The 13,649-nt window shown below is 41.7% G+C and overlaps 1 protein-coding gene across 2 annotated transcripts in view; it reads right to left on the bottom strand.

Annotated features, from left to right (window-relative positions):
• The window catches only part of PAPSS1 (3'-phosphoadenosine 5'-phosphosulfate synthase 1), a 71,902-nt gene that overhangs the window by 41,733 nt on the left and 16,520 nt on the right, over positions 1-13,649 (bottom strand). For both annotated transcript variants that reach the window (XM_038399399.2, XM_038399400.2), the window contains exons 3-5: positions 13,072-13,307; positions 11,108-11,246; positions 3,553-3,671 (exon numbers count right to left, since the gene is read on the bottom strand). In XM_038399399.2, the coding sequence (XP_038255327.1) occupies positions 3,553-3,671; positions 11,108-11,246; positions 13,072-13,307 (494 nt within the window). The remainder of the gene's footprint in view (positions 1-3,552; positions 3,672-11,107; positions 11,247-13,071; positions 13,308-13,649) is intronic.

Raw genomic sequence — 13,649 nt, forward strand, 5'->3', positions numbered from 1 at the left:
ATAGCTCTACTAACTCCCTTGTATAAAGTTATAACATGCTGTACAGTATTAATAATTGCTTTGAATAAAAGCACCAGCTAAATGATTTGGGGATGATGATAATTAAACATATTAAACATGGAACAGAACCATGCCAGCATTCTAACTGAGCAAAATGCTGCTATTATTATTATTATCATCATCACCAAATCATTTAGCTGGTGCTATTATTAAAGCAATTATTAATACCCAATTCCTACATTCATCCGTGTCCTAACTCCTTTCTTTTCCTTGTCTCGTCTCCTCTGCAGTAAGACTTCTTCAAAACCCCATTTGATGTCTCACTTCTCTCCCATACTTCCTTATTCTCAAGTCTACCCTCACATCCTTTTCTACCAGGAGCCCATGGAGATATATTTTTGTATTTTCTTCCCCCTCTAGATGCACAGTCCCATTTCAGAGTTGATTTCTCATCAACTCTCCTTCCTGAATCCTACTGATGATATTTCTTCAGTTACTACAGCTATATCACCAAAGAGAACACAAACCAAACCCAGCAAGAACTAACATCTTCTGCTATTTCACTACTACCTTCCATCTTTTTGTGCATCTCCGCAATTCAACTCTGAAACTCCCCACTGAAACTCATCTTCTCCTTCTATTTGTGGATCTCCATGCCCACTAGTGGAGCACCAAAGTGGAGGACTGTACCTGTACTGATGTTGCTACATCCAGCACTTCTCCAGCCATGACAAGATTCACAGGAATCCAGACATGATTCAGTGCTTCAGAAACCTCCTCCTACTCCATTTCAAAAGCATGAGTGAAATGGAAGATGCAGGATTATGAGGAATCCTATACCAATTTCACACACATCTCTCTAATTTGGGATTACATAACCCTTGGATAGCCATTAAACTACCAGCTTTTACCACAGATTTCAGGAAGACATCAAAGCTGCTCGTTTCCCTTCAAAAAATTCAAGGAATACCAACATTTTGCATAAGGATTGCTTCATAACTATTTTAAACAAAATCAAATTTTTTAATCTGGTCTTCCCTCTGCTGCTTTTCCTCTGCTAGTCCTAATAGATTGCTAAAGAAGAGAATCCACATGCTTATTACAGGTAAAATACTACTCCTAATAGATTCTTAAAGCATACATAATTCACTTGAGACTAAGGCTATGTCTACACTACAAATTACTTCGGTATAATTTACATCACTAAAGGGTGTGAATAATCTACACACCTGAGTGACAAATTATGCTAACCTAAGCACTGGTGTAAACAGCACTATGTGAACAGGAGAAGCTCTTCTGCCAACATAGCTACCGCCTCTCATGGAGGCGGGAGTTAAGCCGATGGGAGAGTTCTGTCCCATCAGCTTAGAGGGTCTTCCCCAGAAGAACTACTGCTACGCCACTGTAAACGATGTAGTGTAGACAGTCTCTGGCGCAGCAACACTCCCTTCTGGATTCACCCTCTTCGTCCTTCAGGGGAGGAATGACAAGAAAGTCTCCCATGCCCTTCCCTGAATAGTTATTCACTCTCTCTCTTCTTAGTAAGTGCTACAGTATGGCCTAAGCAAGGGGCAGAGTAAACCAGTTTAATTGAGAAAAATGCCAAATCCTAGTCAGCATACCAGACCTAGTGCACTAAGCAAAGAACTGGAGGCTTGTTACATGGGCTCACATGCTGCTGGTCTCTTGATTTATGAAGTTTTAGAACTGAGATGGCTTTTCCTAGTAGGAAGTGCAAGAGATCCTGTGATCAAGTTATTAGTAGCATTTTATATATGGCAAGTAACGCTTCCCTATATGAGAATATTCAGACAATGATGGCCTATGGCTAGGGTGTTACCCTGGCACTCTAGACCTAGATTTAATTCCTTGCTCTTCACAGTCACTTGGGGACCTGAGACACAGAGACTCTGTAAAATAAAGAGAATAGTACTGCCCCTATCTGACAGAGGTGCTGCAAGGATAAATACATTAAACATTGTGAGGTGCTCAGACGCTACAGTGACAGGGGTGGCTGTGTGTCACATACTGGGGTAAAAGTCAGACCAGTGAGGGGCTGTGTCACCCTTGCCACATCACATCTAACCACATCACACCCTCAGTCCCAGATTCCCATCCCCTCCCCCTCCTCCACTCCAAAATGTGTGTCCTGTACTGCCCAGCTCTCTCTTGGACTGCTCAAATGTATTAACTCAATTATTCTTTTAAGGGAATAATATACCATCTTATTATCTTAAAAAGTTACCCAGACATTCAACTAAAATTCACTGGATTAGATAAAACAAGTATATTAACTACAAAGAGAGAGATTTTAAGTGAGTACAAATAATGAGGCATAAAAGTAAAAAATGATTACATGAAACATCAAGATAAAAAGCTTACTGGTGCTTAAACTGTATTAGATTCAAGCAAAATTTCTCACCACACGCTTCCAGCAAGATCACTAACCAAACTCTTCAGGTCAGGACCCACATCCCCTCCCGTCCCCCCAGAGTCTAATGGCTGTTTTCCTCTGTCGTCTTAGGTTCCATGCCAGAGGCAGATGGGGGGGGAAGGCCCCTTGGGGTATTTGCCCCTGTTCCTCTTTTAAAAAAAAGGAGTTCTTTTTGCGAATACAGACTAACACGGCTGCTACTCTGAAACCTGTTCCTCTTTTAAAAGCTTTTCCAGTTGGAAAGTAGGAGACTGCCAGTCTCAGGAAGAAAAAAATCTCCATGCTGTTTCTGTGCTAAGATGCAAAAATAAAGGAAAAGGAGTACTTGTGGCACCTTAGAGACTAACAAATTTATTTGAGCATAAGCTTTCGTGAGCTACAGCTCACTTCATCGGATGCATTACATCCAGAAATGAATCCGATGAAGTGAGCTGTAGCTCACGAAAGCTTACGCTCAAATAAATTTGTTAGTCTCTAAAGTGCCACAAGTACTCCTTTATTTTTGCAAATACAGACTAACAGGGCTGCTACTCTGAAGCCTGTGCTAAGATGCAAGTCTTTGTCCCTGCCCTCCCCCCCCCCCCTTTTTTTTTTTGTAAATAATGGCCACTTGGTAGGTAATGGCTCATTAGCTTTGTTGACACCTGGCTGGGGCATTAGCTTGCCCTTTATCTTTGAGGAACTGGTTTAACCACTCCCCAGACTTAACTGGGAAATACTCTTCAGCCATGGATTTCAGTTTATGTTCATAACTTTATTTATAATGTTGCTATATGCACTTTACCATGATATTACTGATGAACAAGTTGTGAGGTATCAGAGCTCCTCACTTTTTGAGTCTCTCAGCTTAGACAATGAAAATGAAGTAAGTTTCATTTTTGTTTACACTCTGTTTTCCACTTTCAGGTTCTTACTACTACAACGTTTGTTTTTAAGACTCTGCAGGGTGAGTTTAAAGACAACTGTTCACAGTGGATTGATTTTTTTTTTTTAATCGTGGAAAAGATTTTTATTGCTCTTTAGTTTCATAACACTTACTTTTAAAAGAAATCAAATTTGGAGATAAATTTAAACCAAAACTTAAATCAATATCAGACAACACCACCACATCTCCTTACCCTTTCTTGAAGGAGTTCCACTACTTGTTGAATGCAATCATTCACGTCACAGGAATCAGTTTTCAGCACTAGTTCTGGGGCCTCAGGCTTTTCATACTCCGAGTCAATGCCAGTAAAACCTGCATGACAGAAGATAGAACTGAAGATTCCTCCATACTTCAGACTGGTTTTTATATTATTCGACTGTAGCCGCCTGGCTGTAGGCAGACACACAGTATGGCAGAGTACGTAGTTTTAACTTCTTTGACACTATTTTGAATGGTGACTAACTTCTTAAATGAGGCCCTTTATTATCACTGTCCGATCTTTCTAAATGCACCCTTTTACAGTAAACAGAATATACCACATGTTGCAAAAGCACAATGTACAACAATCTGGAGTTACTAGTTAGACACCCTTTTGGCTGTCCTTACTGTAATTGCTTTGATATGGAATGCATTTTAAAATCTTTACATATTTTGCTTATCTGCACTCAAGATTGATTAACAAGTTTTTGATTCAACATACAGAACTCTAAAGGGCAAAACATCACAGTGGTTTTTCTGGCACATTGCTATGGCTAATACAGCTGAAGTAGTTAAACGAGTTGTTAAAGCCTGCTATACATGGCTATTACATTCCTAAAGACTATATTTACATCTCAAATCAGACACTATCATTTTCTCTGCCCTCTGTACTTAACATGCTACTCTGAAACAGAGGAGCTTCTAACTAATCATGCCATCATGCCTCTCCCTCCAGGGAGGCAATCCTACTGTGACGCTGCACTCCATATGATTTTATGAAAATATGTTAATGAGCGTGAATATAATTTAACTGGAATATGCTTCATACAAAACGTCTCTTGTAAGGTATCATTACAAAGCTTATAATTAACTGAGTGTGGTCATCTATTTGTATAAATGTATCTTTCTCGTATCAAACTAGAAATATGAAATATAACTCTAAGGCCCTATTGTAATTATGCAACGTGTGGGCCATTAATGGTGGTTTGGAATCCTGATGGCTCCCATCAACTAGGACAACTGGTTGTAAATGGCTCTGTTTACTTGCACACCTTCCCGTGAGTCAGGCTGGGAAGAATTAAAGCTTGGGGTCTCACAGGACATGTGAGACCATGTCACCCGATACTGAAATCCATCTTAAACCTGGGGCTTTTTCATTTAGATGGAGGGGTGGGGACCCAGAGAGACAAAAGATTCCCACCTTGTGCCAAAGCTATACAAGGGGGTGGAACAGAACAAAAGAGGTTCCAGTCATGAGAAATCCGCTACTTAACACCTGAGCTGGAACTAACAAGAACTGTACCAGGGGAAAGGATTGGGCCCAGACTAGGAAGGAGTCCAGTCTGTGAAAGAAGCTTATTGGAACATCTCTGAGGGGTGAGATTTCATCTGTAATCATTTTCTGAATGTATTAGGCTTAGACTTGCGTGTTTTGTTTTATTTTGCTTGGTAATTTACTGTCTTCTCTGTTATTACTTGGAACCACTTAAATCCTACTTTTTATACTTAATAAAATCACTTTTGCTTATCAATTAACCAGGAGTAAGTAATCAGTACCTGGGGGAGCAAATGGCTATGCATAACTCTCTATCAGTGTATGACATTATTGACATAAACTGTGACAGTATAGATCATTGTTGCAACAACTACTATATATTTGCAGCAAATATTGTACAACGGTTGTTGTGTGAGGTGTCTATGGAAAGGTTATGATTTGCTGGTTATGATTATGCTCTGTGTGTGTGTGTGTGTATTTGTGTGCATCATTTTTGTAGTTGAAGTTATGAATACTGGCTATGTAGTTGTATCTCAATGTGTTTGATTCTAAGTAGCCTCAGTGAAGCATTTGGTCAGCTTCTTGAGAAAGGAATATTCTCAATAAGTGCCCAGTCAAGAAACACTTAACCGACAATGCACTTTGGGAGACGCCAACGTTCAAACAAACATGCAAACAATGGCATTGGCCAGTAAAGAACTGAGTCATGCATGGACATGTGACTCCAAAACTCCATCTTGTAGCTGTGATTCTGCAGAGGAGAACAAGAGGGTTTTCCTCCCACAAGAGAGAGCATATAAAAGGCCTTGGAAACCCTTCCATTTGGTCTTCAGCTGGCTCAGAAGATTGCCTCTTCACCCCCAAAGAGATGCCCGAAAGAAACTGAAACAAAGGACAGTAAGTATGGGGATCAGAGTAGCAGCCGTGTTAGTCTGTATTCGCAAAAAGAAAAGGAGTACTTGTGGCACCTTAGAGACTAACGAATTTATTAGAGCATAAGCTTTCGTGAGCTACAGCTCACTTCATCGGATGCATTTGGTGAAAAAAAACAGAGGAGAGATTTATATACACACACACACAGAACATGAAACAATGGGTTTATCATACACACTGTAAGGAGAGTGATCACTTAAGATAAGCCATCACCAACAGCAGGGGGGGGAAGGAGGAAAACCTTTCATGGTGACAAGCAGGTAGGCTAATTCCAGCAGTTAACAAGAATATCAGAGGAACAGTGGGGGGGTGGGGTGGGGGGGAGAAATACCATGGGGAAATAGTTTTACTTTGTGTAATGACTCATCCATTCCCAGTCTCTATTCAAGCCTAAGTTAATTGTATCCAGTTTGCAAATTAATTCCAATTCAGCAGTCTCTCGTTGGAGTCTGTTTTTGAAGCTTTTTTGTTGAAGTATAGCCACTCTTAGGTCTGTGATCGAGTGACCAGAGAGATTGAAGTGTTCTCCAACTGGTTTTTGAATGTTATAATTCTTGACGTCTGATTTGTGTCCATTCATTCTTTTACGTAGAGACTGTCCAGTTTGGCCAATGTACATGGCAGAGGGGCATTGCTGGCACATGATGGCATATATCACATTGGTAGATGCGCAGGTGAACGAGCCTCTGATAGTGTGGCTGATGTGATTAGGCCCTATGATGGTATCCCCTGAATAGATATGTGGACAGAGTTGGCAACGGGCTTTGTTGCAAGGATAGGTTCCTGGGTTAGTGGTTCTGTTGTGTGGTGTGTGGTTGCTGGTGAGTATTTGCTTCAGATTGGGGGGCTGTCTGTAAGCAAGGACTGGTCTGTCTCCCAAGATCTGAGAGAGCGATGGCTCGTCCTTCAGGATGGGTTGTAGATCCTTGATGATGCGTTGGAGAGGTTTTAGTTGGGGGCTGAAGGTGATGGCTAGTGGCGTTCTGTTGTTTTCTTTGTTGGGCCTGTCCTGTAGTAGGTGACTTCTGGGTACTCTTCTGGCTCTGTCAATCTGTTTCTTCACTTCAGCAGGTGGATATTGTAGTTGTAGGAATGCATGATAGAGATCTTGTAGGTGTTTGTCTCTGTCTGAGGGGTTGGAGCAAATGCGGTTATATCGTAGTGCTTGGCTGTAGACAATGGATCGAGTGGTATGAACTGGATGAAAGCTAGAGGCATGTAGGTAGGAATAGCGGTCAGTAGGTTTCCGATATAGGGTGGTGTTTATGTGACACTAAGGACACTAAGCTATCTAAACTACTATATGCCACAAGGGGCCACAACAATGGTTCCCGTAACCCACCCAGCAATATTGTTAATCTATCCAACTATACTCTTAGCCCAGCGGAAGAATCTGTCCTATCTCGGGGCCTCTCCTTTTGCCCCTCCACCCCCACGAACATGATACAGTTCTGTGGTGACCTAGAATCCTATTTTCGACGTCTCAGACTCAAGGAATATTTCCAACACACCTCTGACCAACATATTAACCCACAGAGACCTTCCTGCCAACACTACAAAAAGAAGGATTCTAGGTGGACTCCTCCTGAAGGTCGAAACAGCAGCCTGGATTTCTACATAGACTGCTTCCGCCGACGTGCACGAGCTGAAATTGTGGAAAAGCAGCATCGCTTACCCCATAACCTCAGCCATGCAGAACACAGTGCCATCCACAGCCTCAGAAACAACTCTGACATCATAATCAAAAAGGCTGACAAAGGAGGTGCTGTCGTCATCATGAATAGGTCGGAGCATGAACAAGAGGCTACTAGGCAGCTCTCCAACACCACTTTCTACAAGCCATTACCCTCTGATCCCACTGAGAGTTACCAAAAGAAACTACAGCATTTGCTCAAGAAAATCCCTGAAAAAGCACAAGAACAAATCCGCACAGACACACCCCTGGAGCCCTGACCTGGGGTATTCTATCTGCTACCCAAGATCCATAAACCTGGAAATCCTGGACGCCCCCATCATCTCAGGCATTGGCACCCTGACAGCAGGATTGTCTGGCTATGTAGACTCCCTCCTCAGGCCCTTCGTTACCAGCACTCCCAGCTATCTTCGAGACACCACCGATTCCTGAGGAAACTACAGTCCATTGGTGATCTTCCTAAAAACACCATCCTAGCCACTATGGATGTAGAAGCCCTCTACACCAACATTCCACACAAAGATGGACTACAAGCCGTCAGGAACAGTATCCCCGATACTGTCACGGCTAACCTGGTGGCTGAACTTTGTGACTTTGTCCTGACCCATAACTATTTCACATTTGGTGACAATGTATACCTTCAAATCAGCGGCACTGCGATGGGTACCCGTATGGCCCCACAGTATGCCAACATTTTTATGGCTGACTTAGAACAACGCTTCCTCAGCTCTCGTCCCCTAATGCCCCTACTCTACTTGCGCTACATTGATGACATCTTCATCATCTGGACCCATGGAAAGAAGCTCTTGAGGAATTCCACCATGATTTCAACAATTTCCATCCCACCATCAACCTCAGCTTGGACCAGTCCACACAAGAGATCCACTTCCTGGACACTACGGTGCTAATAAGCGATGGTCACATAAACACCACCCTATATCGGAAACCTACTGACCGCTATTCCTACCTACATGCCTCTAGCTTTCATCCAGATCATACCACTCGATCCATTGTCTACAGCCAAGCACTACGATATAACCGCATTTGCTCCAACCCCTCAGACAGAGACAAACACCTACAAGATCTCTATCATGCATTCCTACAACTACAATACCCACCTGCTGAAGTGAAGAAACAGATTGACAGAGCCAGAAGAGTACCCAGAAGTCACCTACTACAGGACAGGCCCAACAAAGAAAACAACAGAACGCCACTAGCCATCACCTTCAGCCCCCAACTAAAACCCCTCCAACGCATCATCAAGGATCTACAACCTATCCTGAAGGACGAGCCATCACTCTCACAGATCTTGGGAGACAGACCAGTCCTTGCTTACAGACAGCCCCCCAATCTGAAGCAAATACTCACCAGCAACCACACACCACACAACAGAACCACTAACCCAGGAACCTATCCTTGCAACAAAGCCCGTTGCCAACTCTGTCCACATATCTATTCAGGGGATACCATCATAGGGCCTAATCACATCAGCCACACTATCAGAGGCTCGTTCACCTGCGCATCTACCAATGTGATATATGCCATCATGTGCCAGCAATGCCCCTCTGCCATGTACATTGGCCAACTGGACAGTCTCTACGTAAAAGAATGAATGGACACAAATCAGACGTCAAGAATTATAACATTCAAAAACCAGTTGGAGAACACTTCAATCTCTCTGGTCACTCGATCACAGACCTAAGAGTGGCTATACTTCAACAAAAAAGCTTCAAAAACAGACTCCAACGAGAGACTGCTGAATTGGAATTAATTTGCAAACTGGATACAATTAACTTAGGCTTGAATAGAGACTGGGAATGGATGAGTCATTACACAAAGTAAAACTATTTCCCCATGACAGGTTTCAGAGTAGCAGCCGTGTTAGTCTGTATTCGCAAAAAGAAAAGGAGTACTTGTGGCACCTTAGAGACTAACAAATTTATTAGAGCATAAGCTTTCGTGAGCTACAGCTCACTTCATCGGATGCATCCGATGAAGTGAGCTGTAGCTCACGAAAGCTTATGCTCTAATAAATTTGTTAGTCTCTAAGGTGCCACAAGTACTCCATTTCTTTTTAAGTATGGGGATGTGAGTGATTGCTGGACCCAGACTAGGAAGGGGTCTAGTCTGTGAGAGAAACTTATTGGAACATTTCTGAGGGTGAGGTTTACCTGCATTTAGTTTCCTACTGAATTAGGCCTAAACTTGCATGTTTTTGTTTTATTTTGCTTGGTAATTCACTTTGTTCTGTCAGTTATTACTTGGAACCACTTAAATCCTTGTATTTATATTTAATAAAATCACTTTTTCTTATTAATTAACCCAGAGCAAGTATTAATACCTGCAGAAGCAAAAAGCTGTGCATCTCTCTCTATCAGTGTTAGAGGTTGAACAATTTTTTAGTTTACCTGTATAAGCTTTATACAGAGTAAAACAAATTGATTTGGGGTTTGGATCCCATTGGGAGCTGGGTGTCTGGGTGCTGGAGACAGGAGTACTTCTTAAGCTATTTTCAGTTAAGTCTGCAGCTTTGGGGCACGTGGTTCAGACCCTGGATCTGTGTTGGAGCAGACTGGCATGTCTGGCACAACAAGGCAGGGTTCTGGAGGCCCAAACTGGCAGAGAAAATGGGCTCAGAGGTAGTTTCACCACATCAGGTGACAATCCCAAGGAGGTTTCTATGATCGAACCGTCACACCCACAATCACCTCCACAGAAATCCAGATATGCATTAAGCGGTCTTTGATTCAGTAGCTTCATCATCTCTAGAGAAAAAGATGGCAGATTCTCTGTAACTTGAAGTCTTTAAATCAAGATTTCAGTAACTCAGCCAGAGGTTATGGGCCTATTGCAGGTTTTGTGGCCTGCAACATGCAGGAGGTCAGATTAAATGATCATGATGGTCCCTTCTACCCTTAAAGTCTTTGAAATTGAGTAGCTGAAGCAAATACTGTACAACACTGTTTTGCTTCCAAATACAGGCAGAATGACTACTGCTAACCACTACAAGTTGCAGGACTACTATCCAGCAAAAAGGCAGTTATATGAGGTTATCCTTAAGCAAAATTGCTGACCGGTTCCAATCCATTAGGATTTTTTTTCCAGCTTTTTAAATTTTTTCTAGTGGGGCAGTGGGTCTTATTTGGGGTTTTAAAATGCAACAGAGCATCAGCACACAACCATAGCTTCTTCAGCACCACAAAAATAAATTTGTAAAACCGGTCTTCATGATGCAGCTTTACAGAAGGAAGGATTGTGAATGTACTTTTCCATTACTTTTTTGGCAGACCATTATTAGCATTACAGTAATGTCTACACATGGAAACTAGCTCAGGACCCCACAATGGCACTGTACAGAGTGGAAAAACTGTTCCTGCTCCAAAGAGCTTATAATAGAGAAGCCTGCTAAAGGGTGGGAGGAGAAACAGTCACAGAGAGAGACAAAGCAACTTTCCCAAGCTTACACAGCAGGCTAGGGGCAGAGTAGGGAATAGAAATCCAGTTGTTTGAGTCCTGGTCCAGTGTCAATTCACTGCACTTAATGAAATGTAGCCTGGAGTGTGCCCTTTATTTATTTGTCCATAGAGCCAACCATTACAACAAGATCAAAGTTTAGCATGGAAAAGATGTGACTATACTTAGATTCACCTTTAATTTCTCCAGCCCGGGCTTTTTTGTAGAGTCCTTTGACATCTCTCTTTTCACAGACATGCAGTGGAGCATCCACAAATACTTCAAAAAAAGGCAAACTTGCACCTTCATGAATTTGCCTGGCATTGCTCCGATCCTGAACAGGGAGGGGGGAAAAGCATTAACAGATTTTAAATAGAATTTTGAAGCAGAAAAAATTCAAGAAGAATATTTGAAGGACATTAGCTTATTTAAGATTGCAATCACAAAATAGTGTGTGGGGGGGGGGGGAAATATGTTCCTTCCATAAAGTACAAACTACATATGATTAGTGGGTCTGCTGCTGTCTGTATAGTAAAATTGACACTAAATTCAGAGGTAGTTTATACAGGACTGGATTTTTATACCCAAGTCATATGCACAATGGGATATTCTATTCCCCCCCCCCAAAATATTGGGAGTTATCTCCCATTGGGAGTAATACATCTACCCTATTTCATTGAAGCCATGAAGGGATATCACTTACTGCCCAGGAATCTGCCAACTCTTCTCAAACCTCCCCCCGCCCCGATCTTTTTTTTTGGGGGGGGGGGGAAAGCTTTCCACTGAATACCAACTTTCTTTCTAAAATAAAAGAGGAGTACCGGTGGCACCTTAGAGACTAACAAATTTATTAGAGCATAAGCTTTCATGAGCTATCCGATGAAGTGAGCTGTAGCTCACGAAAGCTTATGTTCTAATAAATTTGTTAGTCTCTAAGGTGCCACCGGTACTCCTTTTCTTTTTGCGAATACAGACTAACACGGCTGCTACTCTGAAACTTTCTTTCTGCACACCTCGACCTAACTAGGCTTGGGCAGCCCCAAATACCACATATACATTTTACAAATACAGTCCTACTGAGAGCATATTATTAGTCAAAAGATTCCCAATCACTAGCCATCATTAAAAAAGCAATTCATTAAAATATTAAATCTAGATTTCTTGATCTCTAAACAAATACACAATAGAGCATTTTTCTCATCTCTAGAACTTCTGGCCTGCTACAGGATCCTGAACTCTCCAAACTATTCTTTAAAGAGTAGCTTACAGCGCAACACCCAGAGAAATACTGAGATAATTCTCACTTGGAAACTGTCACACTATAGACCTCCTCCATAAAAACTATTTTGAAAGATGCTCCCTGGTGTCCATTCACCAACTCTCTCCCCTTCATTCACTGAGTACATCTCCACAGACACAATGAAAAATTCTTAACAGTACAAAATGTACACACACATTTATGCTGTATTTCCAAAAAGCCACATCTAAATACACATGCAAAACTGCATGCAACAACCAACTGAACAAGTTGAACACAGTTACCCATTTTGCATGCTCAAGTGCATATTTTGCTTGCACAATTTAAGGAAGTAAAGACCATGCTGTATATTTGAGGTGGGGGGAAAAGAGGTTTTAACAGTTGAATTATGTTTTCCAGATGAAGCATATTCTCCACCTTCTCAGTATTTAAAAACAAAGAAATCCAGATGGCTCTAACGCGGACATGCGAAAAAACACTGAAATTTTAGTTTGTCTTTTTTCCTTTTCCCCCTTGTCCTAATGAGAAAATTTGTTTTTCTCAGCTGTGACAAAATTACACTAAAAGAAAGCTCCCATTTTAAATTTAGTAGATGCAGGGACTGCACTAATACTGAAAAAAGTTCAACTTGGCTAGGAAATTCATGAGATGTCACCTACAGTTGTATCTCTAAGGCAACTCAAAGGAAATTCAAGCTTACATACCAAAAATGTATACTATATTTATCAGCGGAAGAGAGGCTAAATGGACGATTCCTAGAGCTTAAAAATGTTCATTGAGTGACACTGACAAATTTTACATGTGTTTTCTCCAGTGAGACTGGTGATATGAACACATTTGTGGCACAGCAAACTATTGCATCCTGTAGCACCATAAATATGTACCAAGGCAGTATGCTTACTTGGGTATAAGGAGAGATAAAGCTAGCGATGCACACCAGACCAGCGTCTGCAAACAACTTAGCAACCTCAGCAATACGTCGAACATTTTCTTCCCTGTCTTCCGGACTGAAGCCCAGATTCTTATTAAGGCCTTGGCGAATATTGTCACCATCCAATGTGTAGCATGGAATATCATGGCACACTAAATACTCCTCCAGTGCCATGCTAACTGTGGTCTTCCCAGCCCCAGACAGCCCTAAACAAGACAAAAACAAAAAAGTTAGACCAATTAGTCATTAAACGTACACCACTTTAAGAAATGGGAGAAAAATTATGTTAAACTCCATCAGCTTCCTCTGTTTATATTCAGTCACTCTCTCACACCCCCCTCAAATATTTTTAAGCAGATGAAGGAAATTTGAGCCAGAGAGGCCATCTGAATAGGAGCTCCATGGTCTACAATAAGAAGCCTCTTATTGCGCTGCTACTTTCTCCTTCCTGACTTCGACTACGGAATGAGAGAAATACCAGGGACAGATTAAGCAGTGCTCACACAAGTCTCCAGTGCAGTTGCCATCTTCTGCAAACTAGATAGTAG

Source organism: Dermochelys coriacea, chromosome 4 (assembly GCF_009764565.3).
Source record: "Dermochelys coriacea isolate rDerCor1 chromosome 4, rDerCor1.pri.v4, whole genome shotgun sequence".
Lineage (NCBI taxonomy): Eukaryota > Metazoa > Chordata > Testudines > Dermochelyidae > Dermochelys > Dermochelys coriacea.